This window comes from Mercenaria mercenaria, chromosome 10 (assembly GCF_021730395.1).
Source record: "Mercenaria mercenaria strain notata chromosome 10, MADL_Memer_1, whole genome shotgun sequence".
NCBI classification, from domain to species: Eukaryota; Metazoa; Mollusca; class Bivalvia; order Venerida; family Veneridae; genus Mercenaria; species Mercenaria mercenaria.
In genome coordinates, this window is record NC_069370.1 from 14413954 (window position 1) to 14429247 (window position 15294).

Sequence of the window (15294 nt, forward strand, 5' to 3'; positions counted from 1 at the left end):
TGGGAGGGCGATGGTTCTACCCAGGTTCTCGCCCTTGATGAAATAATGCACAGAGGGGTACCTAAGGGTCTTCCTCCTCCATGAAAGCTGGAAAGTCGCCATACTACATATAATTATGTCTGTGCGACAATAAAACCCAACAAAAACAAAAATACAGTCAGACATGTACTAAAGTTTATGACCAAATCAAAATAAAGAAGACTACAATATTACTTGCCTTGAAAGTTTACCTGAATTTTCAGATTAGTTTGGTTTGTCAAAAAAAAACAACACTGCTGCCAGAGGGTGTGGTTGCTTTTCCCAGTATTTGTGTAGCAGAAGCTTTAGAAATTTTCTTGTCAGAAACTGCTTATTTGGAGTAATTTCACAGAAATTTTCCTAAATGGTGACCTTATACCAAGTTTGATAGAATTGTTCCAGTTTGTCAGAAACATAGCCAGCAGATATCTGTCACCTTTTCCTTTATGTATAGTGTAAAAATAAAAAAAAATTCATGTCAGAAAATGTTTGTCAAATATTAAAATAATTTCACAGATATTTTATTTTCACAACCCTCTACCAAAATTGTTCAAGCAAGATGTTTAACTCATGTGAAAGATCAAGGGCTATACTGGCCTTCTTGTTTGTAAGGTAGACTGCTAACTTACAATTATATTTCTGCTTGTATATTACATTTTATAGCCGAATATATTTCTGAGGAAAAAGGCCAGTTGAAATTATGTGTCCTGTCCTTCCTGTATAGTTGAAATAGGCGGTCATTATCTACCATCTTCATTTTATATTTTGCCCGCATTGATATCATATTGAACTTTTATACACATCTTCATTGTCTTTGTTTTCTGCTAAAACTAGATTGACAAATAATCAGTTTTTTTTTTGCCAGTTACCAATTACAAAAAAAAGTATGTGTTTTTCCCAATTAGTTGAAGAAAATTCCCAATGAATTGCCCGTCCAAAAATTGTTGAAAAGCAAAAAGTGCTCAAAAGTCATCTGAATAGCCAATTTTAAATACATTTGGTATACATAGTGATAGAATGTGGTATTAAAATGAAATGAAGACCATTTTAAGAAGTTAAACTCTTGCAAAATTAATTATTCATTTTGTACTTTTTCCCAATTTTGTGGAAAACAATACGAAAATTCCCAATTCAGACGGTAGCGCTGTGATCCCAGCATGTCAAAAAAAAATCCCTGATAATGTACACATGCATGCAGTCATTTTATTCATTTAATCTCATAGGGTAGTGGAAAGGTTCATGTTTAGACAAACAGCTCACACAAGAAGTCATGTAATGAATATGTATACTACGTGTTTATTTTGATTATAGACACGACAAGACTCTTCTACCACAACTAGTTCAACATTAAACACAGAGGAGCAGATAGAACAAGAAAGGCAAGCATGGGTACGCAGCCCAATCAGGACACGTCTCAGAGAACGTAGAGACAGGCAGTTGGAACTGAGGAGGGAGTCGGTTAGGGCCAAGGTCGGTGCAAGGAGGAATAGCTCAAATGGGGACATTAAAACATTTGTTAAAAAAGTTACAACAAATGATTCACAGATGGTATGCAACCACTTCATGACCACACCATGCTTATAAGCCTGTTAAGTTTTAGTGAAATTAAAATAAACCAATCACCATTAAGCTTTCCAAGACAGTACTTGCCAAGTCATTAGTAAGTGTATTGCACCATTACCTTTACATCTGCAGAGTTAATTATGAAAAGTATTTTAACATGTATGTAGGTTACACAAACATACATAACAAGCTTAAGTCAGGAATTTCCTCACTTTGATTCTGAATGTAAGAAAGCTAGCTTTTTAACCATATATACATGGGTTGATCAAAAGTTATATCATTAGAATCATAAGAAATTGCATAATGAGAAGAAAACAAAATTCCATTACCAAATGCCTTGATCAATTTGCATTGGTTTTTTTTTTTTTAATTTCATAAAAAGGTATTACGTACTAAGTTGTGACATTAATGCTGGATCATCCCTCCTAGCTATAATACTGTCAGGACAGTTATTAAAATATTTTAACTGTTTTCCTTTTCTTGTGATAGAGAAACAGTCGGCGTCATCGTTTCCAGATGTATGACCTTGATCTAGTTACTTTACGTGATCGCTTGATGGAGGTCGAGAAACGAGTTGATGAACTAGAAACTGCAATACCACAGGAGCTAGAAGAATGGCATAAATTAAAACAGGTATTCTTCCATTGCTAAATGAAGGTCCTACATGTGACTTGAGGATATGCAATCTGCCATTAGCAACCCCACCCAAGAGTCACAACCATATTTCCTTATTTTATGGCAGAAACAAACTTGACAGTTTTCTGTGCAGATTATTACTCTGCTGAGTATTAGAAAAGTGTTCCTCTGACTTCTGTTTGTCAGTGAGTCTTTGAAATAGTACTTCTCTGCTTGAAGCCTGTCTTAAACTCTCACAAAATTGTGTCAACCTTCTGTTCCTTTTACACTTTGGAAGGATTTTCTTGGTACAGATGTTGGGATCAAAGGTTAAAAGGCATTGTTTCATGTCTGTTGCATATCTTTTAAACCCCTGAAAGCAATTTCAAAAAAACTTGGCACAGAGGTCTACTATAATTAGAGGACATAGAGTGCACTCACCCATGTTGGTTCATAGTGTCAACGTTTTAAGTTCTCATACTGTTTTTTATCCCTCATTTTGTTTTGAAGATTTTCATAAAACTTTGCACTTATGTTTAAAATATTAATGAGAAACTATCAGTGTGCAGACTGCAACTTCCAGTTATGTCAGGTTAATGTCAGTCACATTGTATACCTTGCCAGTCAGAACTGTTTTTTTGTGTTTGTTGTCGGTTTAACGCCGTTTTTCAACAGTATTTCAGTCATGTAATGGCGGACAGTTAACATAACCAGTGTTCCTGGATTCTGTACCAGTACAGACCTGTTCTCCGCAAGTAACTGCCAACTTCCCCACATGAATCAGAGGTGGAGGACTAATGATTTCAGACACAATGTCGTTTATCAAATAAGTCACTGAGAACATGCACCCCGCAAGAGGATCGAACTCACGACCCCGCGATCCGTAGACCAACGCTCTACCTACTGAGCTAAGTGGGCAGGCTAAACTGGTTATTTGTAATGGTGAAGCTAAACAACAAGTTATTAATACTGGACAAACAAAAAGCATAGTTATTGACAATTTTTCTGACCTTTTGATGCACCATGACCTGCAGTTTAAGAATCACTGGATATTTTTTTATTGATTTTGTGGCTACTCAGTACTGTTTGATCATCTGTAAATAGTAGCTGGTCCTTTCGAAATTGAAAATTCTTATAATCAAAAAACAAATTAACTTAAGCTAGAAGAACCAAACCTCACATAATTTATAATTTACATGAGTTTTGATCACATATAGTATTATCTCCCTGACCCTGTAAGGAAAAAAAATTCCCTTGATTTGTTTGACAAAAAATGAAAATGCTTATAATTCAGAAAGTATTTCAGCTAGAATCTCCAACCTCACATAATTATTAATTAGCACATGACATTTGTTCATACAGTATTATCAACCTTGATCCAGTTAAAGCAGAGTTATTCCCCTTGACTTGTTTGAAAAACAAATGAAAATGCTTTAAAGTATTTCAATTAGAATCGCCAAAATTCTCATAATTATCAATTAGTACATGACCTTTGCTCACATACTGTATCATTCTCCTTGACCCAGTAAAAGTAGAGTTTTTTCCCTTGATTTGGTAAAAAAAATGGAAATGCTTATAAATCAAAACCTCACATAGTGACTAATTAGCACATGATCTTTTCTCACATTTACTATTATCCCCCTTGACCCAGTAAAAAGAGTTTTTCCCTTTGCCTTGGCAGTAAATAGGGATTTTTTACCATATCTAAGTAACCTATTGATGGATCTTCAGGACACTTGACACAAATACAGATCAATATAGGGTGGCAGTACATGTGCAGTTTCATCAGGATCACTTCATCAACCAGAGTTATTGCCCTTTAATTTTTTTACAATCCATAACTTCTCGAATAACAAAGTAATCAGTTGATGGATCCTCATGAAATATAGATTACTATACGACAGAGCTTTTCCCTTGATTTTGTGAAAAATAGGAACCACCACACAGAACTTGCACTTTTGCTTATCTGGAAATTAAATATGTTTCAAATATAGTCCCCTCATTCACAAAACAACTTATTCGCTGAGGGATATAAAGTCACTGAATTATCTTGTTTAATGTGAATAATTTCTACCACTGTGACATTAAATTTTGTCCAGACAATATCCTTTCAACTACTGCAGTCCACCCCCTTAGCTCAATAGGGAGAGCACAGATCTGCAGATCTCGGTGTTGTGAGTTCGATCCCCGAGCTTGGCATATGTTCTCCATGACAATTTGATAAATGAAATTATGTCTGATATCATTCGTCCGCCACCTCTGATTCGTGTGGGGAAGTTGGCAGTTACTTGCAGAGAACAGATTTGTACTGGTACAGAATCCAGGAACACTGGTTAGACTAACTGCCCGTCGTTACAGAACTGAACTACCTTTGAAAAATGGCGTTAAACTGAAAACAAACAAACAAACAATTAACTACTGAAGAGACTTTATGAACTTGATTTATAAATAAAGATGGTTATAGAGAAGTTGAGGACAGCTCGGTTTAGTTTTAGCTTTATTTGTTTTGGTGCTCAGCAAGTTTTAATGCTGTTTTGGTCATACATGTGCTTGTTGGGACCATACATCATTTCCAATGATACCTGTGTCTACTATTGCAGAAGTTCCGAGGAAATGATACTGCAGATGCATATAGGAGGATGGAAACTGAAAGAGCACTTGAAGAGCAAATTATTCATGGTAAAGTCTTTTTTACAAAAGAACTCAAATTGTGTGTTTGTTGTAACATATACATAGAGAACTTGTAAAAGGAACTTTAGTGAAATATTTTTTGAATTTTTAGCTCACCTGAGCACAAAGTGCTCAAGGTGAGCTATTGTGACCGGTCATTGTCTGGCGTGCGTCAACATTTGCCTTGTGAACACTCTAGAGGCCACATTTATGAAACTTGGTCAGAATGTTAGTCTTGATGTTCTCTAGATAAAATTCGAAACTGGGTCATGTGGGGTCAGAAACTAAGTCAGTAGGTCAGATCAAAGGAAAAGCTTGTGAACACTCTAGAGACCACATTTGTGACCCAGTCTTTATGAAGCTTAGTCAGAATGTTTGTCTTTATGATTTTTAGGTCAGGTTTGAAACTGGATTATGTGGAGTCAAAAACTAGGTCAGTAGGTCAGATCAAAGGAAAAGCTTGTGAACACTCTAGAGACCACATTTTAAACCTAATCTTTATGAAACATGGTCAGAATGTTATTCTTGATCATCTCTAGGTCAAGTTTGAAATTGGGTTATGTGGGGACAAAAACTAGGTCAGTAGGTCAGATCAAAGGAAAAGCTTGTGAACACTCTAGAGACCACATTTTAGACCTAATCCTTATGAAACATGGTCAGAATGTTAGTCTTCAATGATCATCTCTAGGTCAAGTTTGATATTGGGTCATGTGGGGTCAAAAACTAGGTCAGTAAATCAGATCAAAGGAATAGCTTGTGAACACTCCAGAGACCACATTTGTGACCCAATCTTTATGAAACTTGATCAGAATGTTAGTATTGATAATCTCTAGGTCAAGTTTGAATCTGGGTCATGTTGGGTTAAAAACTAGGTCAGTAGGTCATATCAAAGGAATAGCTTGTGAACACTCTAGAGACCACATTTTTGACCCAATCTTTATGAAACTTGGTCAGAATGTTAGTCTTGATGATCTCTAGATCAAGTTTGAAACTGGGTCAAGTTGGATTAAAAAACTAGGTCACCTGGTCAGATCAAAGGAAAATCTTGTAAACAGTTGTGACCCAATATTAAGGAAACTTAGAAAGTTTGGCTTGATGATTTCTAGGTCAAGTTTGAATCTGGGTCATGTGGGGTCAAAAACTAGGTCACCTGGTCAAATCAAAGGAAAAGATTGTGAACATTTTAGAGGCCACATTTCTGACTCAATCTTTATGAAACTTGATCAGAATGTTTGTCTTAATCATTTCTAGGTCAGATTTGATCTTGGTCATGTGGTTCAAAAACTAGGTCACTAGGCCAGATCAAAGGAAAATCTTTTCAACACTCTAGAGACCACAATTTAAGTTTGAAACTCATGAGAATTAGTCAGAATGTTTGTTTTGATAATTTATAGGTCAAGTTCGAATATGGGTCATGTGGGGTCAAAAACTAGGTCACCGGTCAAATCAAAGGAAAAGCTTTTGAACAATCTAGAGGCCACAGTTGTCACCAAATCTTTATGAAATTTAGTCAGAATGTTTTGTCTTGATGATCTTCATGTCAAGTTCAACGTTTTGGTCATGTAGGGTCAAAAACTAGGTCAGTAGGCCAGATCAACTCTGGTGAGCGATGTATAGGGCCATCATGGTCCTCTTGTTAATGAAAACTGTCTGATGTTCAAATAGAATAGAATAGGCTGTTGTACATAGATAGCAATGACGTTATGGAAAAATAAAAATCTGCACAATAGGAAAATTACAGCTTTAACACAACATGTGACTGGACATTAACTTTGACATGTGTGACACAATCTTGTTAATATTTGCCATGAATGTAAATCAGTAAGACGGAGTGTTCACGCAATCTCCAGGTCCCTATCTCAAAGGTCAAGGTCTCAGTGTAAGGTCAGAGGTCTTTTTTACAATGTATAATATGGAGCAATCTCATTTTTATTCAACATGAATGTTTGCTGTAATTAGACAAAGTGTAGCACACAAACTTCAGTCCCCTGTCTTGTAGGTCAAGGTATACTTACGGGTCAAATGTCATTTTAGAGCTTGTCCAGGTCATGACTTTGACATGTATTGAGCTATCTTATCTTTATTTGGCATTAATGTTTGCTTCAATAGGAGTGTCATTCCCAGGTATCTGACCCCTGTCTGATAGATCAAGGTCACATTTGGGATGCTAAATGTCATTTTTGGGGCCGTATGGACATGTATCGAAAAGTGTTATTTTTTATTTTGCATAAATGTTTGCTTCATTGAAACGGAGTGTTGTGCACAAACCCCTGGCTCCTTTCTCAAATGTCAAGGTCGAACTAAGAGTCAAAGGTCATATAAGATCTTGTCTAGGCAATAACTCTGACATGAATTTAGCAGTCTTTTATTTGTTAGAGATAATTTCCTCGATGCAACAGGAAAATGTCATATGCCTATCTCAATGGTCAAAGTCACCTTTGGGGTCAAACTCGTGTCAAATTTTGTTGGTGCTGTTATTATGACTTTTATGTACTGTTTTAATTGGATGAAATTTTTGAGTCATTGAGGTAGTGTCTCCACAAACTACGGGCTTGAGATTGTTGTCCTTTTGGTGTCAACATTTTCATTTATTTTTGTTCTTTTCCAAACTCGATCAAAACATCTTTCAAATTTACAAAGTTTGAGATGAATGGTATGATTCAACTTAGCAAAACACTTGGCAAAAAAAACCTAACCAACACGGAGTGTGTTTTTTTTCAAGATATTTCAACATTTCTTCTCATTTTTAGCTCACCTGTCACAAAGTGACAAGATGAGCTTTTGTGATCGTGTGGCGTCCGTCGGTCGTCCGTGCGTGCGTAAACTTTTGCTTGTGACCACTCTAGAGGTCACATTTTTCATGGGATTTTTATTAAAGTTGGTCAGAATGTTTATCTTGATGATATCTAGGTCAAGTTCGAAACTAGGTCAAGTGCGGTCCAAAACTAGGTAGAAAAACCTTGTGACCTCTCTAGAGGCCATACTTTTCAATGGATCTTCATGAAAGTTAGTCAGAATGTTTATCTTGATGATATCTAGGTCAAGTTCAAAACTGGGTTACGTGCCGTCAAAAACTAGGTCAGTAGGTCAAATAATAAAAAAACCTTGTGACCTCTCTAGAGGCCATATTTTTTCTTGGGATCTGTATGAAAGTTGGTCTGAATGTTCATCTTGATGATATCTAGGTCAAGTTTGAAACTGGATCAACTGCGGTCAAAAACTAGGTCAGTAGGTCTAAAAATAGAAAACCCTTGTGACCTCTCTAGAGGCCATACTTGTGAATGGATCTTCATGAAAATTGGTCAGAATATTCACCTTGATGATATCTAGATCAGATTTGAAAGTGGGTCACGTGCCTTTAATAACTAGGTCAGTAGGTCAAATAATAAAAAAACCTTGTGACCTCTCTAGAGGCCATTTTTTTCATGGGATCTGTATGAAAATTGGTCTGAATGTTCATCTTGATGATATCTAGGTCAAGTTCGAAACTGGGTCAACTGTGATCAAAAACTAGGTCAGTAGGTCTAAAAATAGAAACACTTTGTGACCTCTTTAGAGGCCACACTTTCGAATGGATCTTCATGAAAATTGGTCAGAATGTTCACCTTGATGGTATCTAGTTCAAGTTAGAAACTGGGTCACGTGCCTCAATAACTAGGTCAGTAGGTCAAATAAAAAAAAAACCTTGTGACCTCTCTAGAGGCCATATTTTCATGGGATCTGTATGAAAGTTGGTTTGAATGTTCATGTTGATGATATCTAGGTCAAGTTCGAAACTGGGTCAACTGCGGTCAAAAACTAGGTCAGTAGGTCTAAAAATAGAAAAACCTTGTGACCTCTCTAGAGGCCATACTTTTGAATGGATCTTCATGAAAATTGGTCAGAATGTTCATATTGATGATATCTAGGTCAAATTCGAAACTGAATCACGTGCCATCAATAACTAGGTCAGTAGGTCAAATAATAAAAAAAAATCTTGTGACCGCTCTACATGCCATATTTTTCAATGGATCTTCATGAAAACTGGTCAGATTTTTATATTGATGATATCTAGGTCAGGTTCAAAACTCGGTCACATGAGCTCAAAAACTAGGTCACAGTGTCAAATAATAGAAAAAAATGACCTCGTACTCAGTTCAAAAGTGGGTCATGTGGGGACAGGTGAGCGATTCAGGACCATCATGGTCCTCTTGTACTAGTTGGTTAAAGGGGATAATGAATATTACAGCCTTACAATTAACTTTAGATTTTGTATTTAAGTTATGCTGCTAATCAACATCAATTTACTGTTATGCTCTTAATCTATGCAGTTCAGCAGTGGATACATTCCATGCAGTTTTTGGCTCACCTGTCACAAAGTGACAAGGTGAGCTTTTGTGATCGCGCGGTGTCCGTCGTCCGTCCGTCAGTCCGTCCGTGCGTCCGTAAACTTTTGCTTGTGACCACTCTAGAGGTCACATTTTTTGTGGGATCTTTATGAAAGTTGGTCAGAATGTTCATCTTGATGATATCTAGGTCAAGTTTGAAACTGGGTCATGTGCCATCAAAAACTAGGTCAGTAGGTCTAAAAATAGAAAAACCTTGTGACCTCTCTAGAGGCCATATATTTCACAAGATCTTCATGAAAGTTAGTCAGAACGTTCACCTTGATGATATCTAGGTCAGGTTCAAAACTGGGTCAAGTGCCATCAAAAACTAGGTCAGTAGGTCAAATAATAGAAAAACCGTGTGACCTCTCTAAAGGCCATATTTTTCATGGGATCTGTATGAAAGTTGGTCTGAATGTTCATCTTGATGATATCTAGGTCAAGTTCGAAAATGGGTCACGTGCGATCAAGAACTAGGTCAGTAGGTCTAAAAATAGAAAAATCTTGTGACCTCTCTAGAGGCCATATATTTCATGAGATCTTCATGAAAATTGGTCAGAATGTTCACCTTGATGATATCTAGGTCAAGTTTGAAAGTGGGTCACGTGCGGTCAAAAACTAGGTCAGTAGGTCAAATAATATAAAAACCTTGTGACCTCTCTAGAGGCCATATTTTTCATGGGATCTGTATGAAAGTTGGTCTGAATGTTTATCTTGATGATATCTAGGTCAAGTTTGAAAGTGGGTCACGTGCCATCAAAAACTAGGTCAGTAGGTCAAATAATAGAAAAACCTTATAACCTCTCTAAAGGCCATATTTTTCATGGGATCTGTATGAAAGTTGGTCAGAATGTTCATCTTGATGATATCTAGGTCAAGTTCGAAAGTGGGTCACGTGCCGTCAAAAACTAGGTCAGTAGGTCAAATAATAGAAAACCCTTATAACCTCTCTAAAGGCCATATTTTTCATGGGATCTGTATGAAAGTTGGTCTGAATGTTCATCTTGATGATATCTAGGTCAAGTTCGAAACTGGGTCAGCTGCGGTCAAAAACTAGGTCAGTAGGTCTAAAAATAGAAAAACCTTGTGACCTTTCTAGAGGCCATACTTATGAATGGATCTCCATAAAAATTGGTCAGATAGTTCATCTTGATGATATCTAGGTCAAGTTTGAAAGTGGGTCATGTGCCATCAAAAAGTAGGTCAGTAGGTCAAATAATGAAAAAACCTTGTGACCTCTCTAGAGGCCATATTTTTCATGGGATCTGTATGAAAGTCGGTCTGAATGATGATCTTGATGATATATAGGTCAAGTTTGAAACTGGGTCAGCTGCGATCAAAAACTAGGTCAGTAGGTCTTGAAATAGAAAAACCTTGTTACCTCTCTAGAGGCCATACCCTTGAATGGATCTTCATGAAAATTGGTCGAAATGTTCACCTTGATATCTAGGTCAAGTTTGAAATGGGTCACGTGCCCTAAAAAACTAGGTCAGTAGGTCAAATAGTAAAAAAAAACTTGTGACCTCTCTAGAGGCCATACTTTTCATGGGATCTGTATGAAAGTTGGTCTGAATGTTCATCTTGATGATATCTAGGTCAAGTTTGAAATTGGGTCAACTGCGGTCAAAAACTATGTCAGTAGGTCTAAAATTAGAAAAATCTTTTGACCTCTCTAGAGGCCATATTTTTCAATGGATCTTCCTAAAAATTGATATGAATGTTCACCTTGATGATATCTAGGTCAGTTTAGAAACTGGGTCACGTACAGTCAAAAACTAGGCCAGTAGGTATAAAAATAGAAAAACCTTGTGACCTCTCTAGAGGCCATATTTTTCATGAGATCTTCTTGAAAATTAGTGAGAATGTTCACCTTAATGATATCTAGGTAAAGTTCAAAACAGGGTCACGTACCTTCGAAAACTAGGTCAATAGGTCAGATAATAGAAAAACCTTGTGACCTCTCTAGAGACCATATTTTTCAATGGATCTTCATGAAAATTGGTCAGCATTTTTATCTTGATAATATCTAGGTCAAGTTCAAAACTGGGTCACATGAGCTCAAAAACTAGATCACTATGTCAAATAATAGAAAAAATGACGTCATACTCAAAACTGGGTCATGTGGGAAGAGGTGAGCGATTCAGGACGATCATGGTCCTCTTGTTATTTTATTTTGTTTAATTACAGAAACTCATCCAAAGCATATTGAAGCAATGGGTGGTATGCCATCACTGAGTTCTGGCACTACATCTGATGAAGTTTATGTGGTCCCTGACCATCAAGGATCAAGCAGCCAAGATGAACAAGATCATATTATGACTGATGTAGTTCAGATAGCACATGATGGGGGTCAAATGCTACACAGTCCTATGAACAGCTTGCAGGACGAGTCTCTACCATCTGGAATACCAAGTAAACTCAGATTTAGTGAGTGATTTTTTTTTTGTTTAATGTAATTCTTTTTAAGCGTAAACTTTGTTCATTGCTTTCAAGCCGGTTGTACTTTCTTCTTGTCAAGTTGGATAACTTCTCTTAGGATAATGTATATTGGTCAAGTAGGCCAATACAGTAAAATACTTTATTTGTAGAATCTGGGACTTTCTGGTCGAGTGGTTTAGGCCACTGACTTTGAATAACTTCCCTCTCTACTATGGGTTTGAAATCTTGCTTTGAGCGAAGAATTTTTGCATTTGAGGAAACCATCCAGCTGGCTTACGAAAAGTTTGTGGTTTTACCTAGTTGCCTGAAATGATGGTTGGATGAGCACCTTTGATCCTCCTTCACTTGGAATAAGGAAAGTTGACATGGTCTGTAATTGTAACGATGTAATGTTAATAATACACGAAGGGTCTTCCTCCATCGTCAAAGCTGGAAAGTCACCATATGACTTATAATAGTGTCTCTGCGACAAAAAAAAACAAAATAAACTAAGCAAAACGTCAAGTGGGATTAAATTCCATTGAAATCCAAATACCTGACCGGAATTTACTTTAAAAACTTTTGAAATTCTGTTTAATCTTGACGATAAACTTTTTTATCATTATTACCATACTGAATTTTTTAACAATCTTCTTCCCAATTATTTCCCAATAATAGCACTGCCTTATATTGCCGTATCTTGTTACAGAGATAGGCAGTGATCTGACCGGGAAGCTTCAAACAAGCACACCAGTTACAGAGCGTGAACTTTCATTCCTGTCTGCTTCAAGACTGTATAGAGAGTCAGACACACACCAGATACAGCATACCAATGTCACACACATCAATGTTGAGCACTCTTACTGCGAGCCAAGCTCAGGCAGTAAGACTAAAGTTAGAATAGGAAGAAGTACCAGTTTTGAAAAATCAGCTTCTGAAAATGTTTTATCACCAGAACAAGCGGCTGTGAAAAGTTTCCTGCAAAAACGAAAGAAGTCAAGTCCAAGAAAGAGTGTTGGAAGAATGTCGGATCAAATGTACACAAGCCCAACAAGGCGCAGAAGCAGAAGCCCGGAGAGGATGTCACCTAAACCGTACTTAAGTCCTCACAATCGGACGGGCTCTGGTTCAAGGTCAAGTTCTCCATTACAAAGAACAAACCAGTCCAGTTTGTACAACTCACCTCCTATAGCTTCCTCCACGTTTCAGGAGGGAAACTACACGTATAACAACATGAACCATGCTGACATGTCACCCCTGTCATTTACATTTAGACATGATCCAGGAGACAACATTCAGTTTTCTTTTGCAAAAATAGAGGAAAATTCAGAACTTGAGGAAGCTAGGTATAATGGAGAAAAGAATACTTCCGCTGCGTCAAATCTTTCGTACACATTTCGTAATGACAGTCAGATGATACAGACAAATGCAGAGGAAGATTTGCCAGGATACACAAAAAATCTTGCATCAGGTAGACAGCAGCAGTCTGATGTAGTGCCTGAAGAAACAAGCAGTGATGATAACTATCCGCAGGGCACTAGAATGATAGTTGAAGCTGATGTTGAAACTGATGCTCCGACCAGTAGGGTAACCTTTGCCACGCTTGAGAGTATGTCCACTCCAATGACCACAACAACTGATGATGCAATGTCACTTACAAATGTTACTGCTTTTACTGGTGATTTTGTAAATAGTTTTTCTGAGGCGGCTGAAAGTTCTAACAGGAGTAGGTGGACAAATAAAGATGTTTACATGTTTGATAGGGATCGTAGAGGTAATCTTATAAAATCCAGACATGCTCAATCACATGAGAAAGTTGATGCCACAGGTGACTGGAGAAAACCGCCTGTTCCAAGTAAAAGATTCTCTTCTACTTCAGAGATTGACTTCTTAAAGGAAGCAGAGAAGCGACTAGAATTTTACAAATTGAGGAAAAGTGGAGATGAGATTACAGCAGGAGTGTGTCTTGAGAAATTGCCACGCCCTTCTAATGCTTACAATACAGACTCTGAAAATGACGTTAAAGAACATTTTGTGAGATCATATGCTGCTGAACAATCTGGTTCAAACCCAGCGTATGCAAGTCCAAAACACAAAAGTCCTGTTAAAGGAAAAACGTCTGGTTCTAAAAGTAGGAGCCCTAGTCCAAAAAGGAGTTCTAGTCCTAAACGAAGTCCAAACATGAGGAGTAGGAATAATTCACCAAAACAAAAGAGTCCAAAGCCAAATAGGAGATCTAGTCCAAATCGAAGAAATGTGAGTCCTAAAAGAAGCCCAAGTCCTCAAAGAAAAACTGTTTCACAAAGAAGCCCTAGTTCACAAAGAAGAAACATCAGTCCTCATAGAATGAATTCTAGTCCACAAAGAGAGAGCCCCATTCCTCAACAGAAAAGACAGGAACACATAACTCGGGAAGAGTTGGAACTGATTCATACTAGCCCTAAGCATCCACCAAAAGTCAATTCAACGTCGGAATTTGAAGATTTTGAGAGACAGTTGCAGGAAGAATCGCTTCAGCATCGCAGGAGAAGTAAATCTTTAACAAACTTGCAGAGATACAATTACCCGACGTCTCATGATTCCAAGTTGAGGGAAACATCTATAAGCTGTACCAACAGTATAGACGGTGAGACAAGATCTATTATAAATGAGAGTGCAAGGTATCATTTCCTGCATGACAAAGGTATGATTAAAATTAGCTCCCCAAGTCTGAAAATTATGAATGGTAGTCCAGTCATTAGGAGAAAGTATGAACCTGAATGTAAGCATATTGATGAAGAAAGCTCCGATATGGTACAAAGCGGTAGCGAAAGTGGCTTGAGTGGAGTTTATGTAGATAATAATTTTCATCTTCATGGGAAAACATCATCTGAAATGGACTCGAAGCAAACTGCTAGTGAAATAACGGGCACAGAAACCATGTCTGTTATAAGTAGTAAATCTGGTAGCTTAAAGAGACAGCAGCAGCAAGAAAGAGAACTATTTGAGCAGTGTTTGAAAACCTGTGATGAAAATCAGGAAGTTTGGGATAATGTACTTGATTGGATGAATAAGGAATGTGACAACAGTGAAGAAGGTGCATAATTAGAACATGAACTAAATATGTTAATGCAGCAGGAAGATGGGGAAGTGTATGAGACTGATCAGGAGCAAGGAAACAAGTTAAACTCGAATAGCCCTATGGATGATTCTGTGTATTATAGTTTCCAGGGTCAGTCTGAAGAACTTCGAGGTGCTTTGTCACCGTTAAGAATGACACCAGTCCAAAGGAGGAGTCCTGTAGGTCAAGATATACCTGGGTTACTGTATGTGATATGTAATGGTACGCTACAAGACATTGCAGATTACTTGAATTCTGATAAGACAATCTCTGAGGGAGAAATAAAAGAAGCAGTACAACTGGCAATAGAAGAACAGAACTATGATGTAACGTTATTGCTTTTGGAAGATATTTGTAAACTTATTCAAGGTTCTGAAGGGGAGATGTGTGTTGATGTGTTCCCAGCTTACTTAGAGGAAAACAGGTGGCAGCCGGTGTTTGTCGTCCTTACTAAACAGAATTTCCAAGGAGAGTGGGACTCCTTTATGGGATTTCATATATACAGGAGACGATATGATCTAGTTAGCACAGAAGCTGCAGTAG

At 37.4% G+C, this 15294-nt stretch overlaps 1 protein-coding gene across 1 annotated transcript in view; it reads left to right on the forward strand.

Annotated features, from left to right (window-relative positions):
• LOC123561027 (uncharacterized) overlaps positions 1-14735 on the forward strand; it is an 88658-nt gene extending 73923 nt beyond the window's left edge. Inside the window, exons 59-63 of the mRNA XM_053516774.1 lie at positions 1330-1566; positions 2071-2214; positions 4797-4875; positions 11421-11660; positions 12361-14735. Of these exons, the coding sequence (XP_053372749.1) occupies positions 1330-1566; positions 2071-2214; positions 4797-4875; positions 11421-11660; positions 12361-14735 (3075 nt within the window). The remainder of the gene's footprint in view (positions 1-1329; positions 1567-2070; positions 2215-4796; positions 4876-11420; positions 11661-12360) is intronic.
• The last annotated feature ends 559 nt before the right edge of the window (positions 14736-15294 follow it).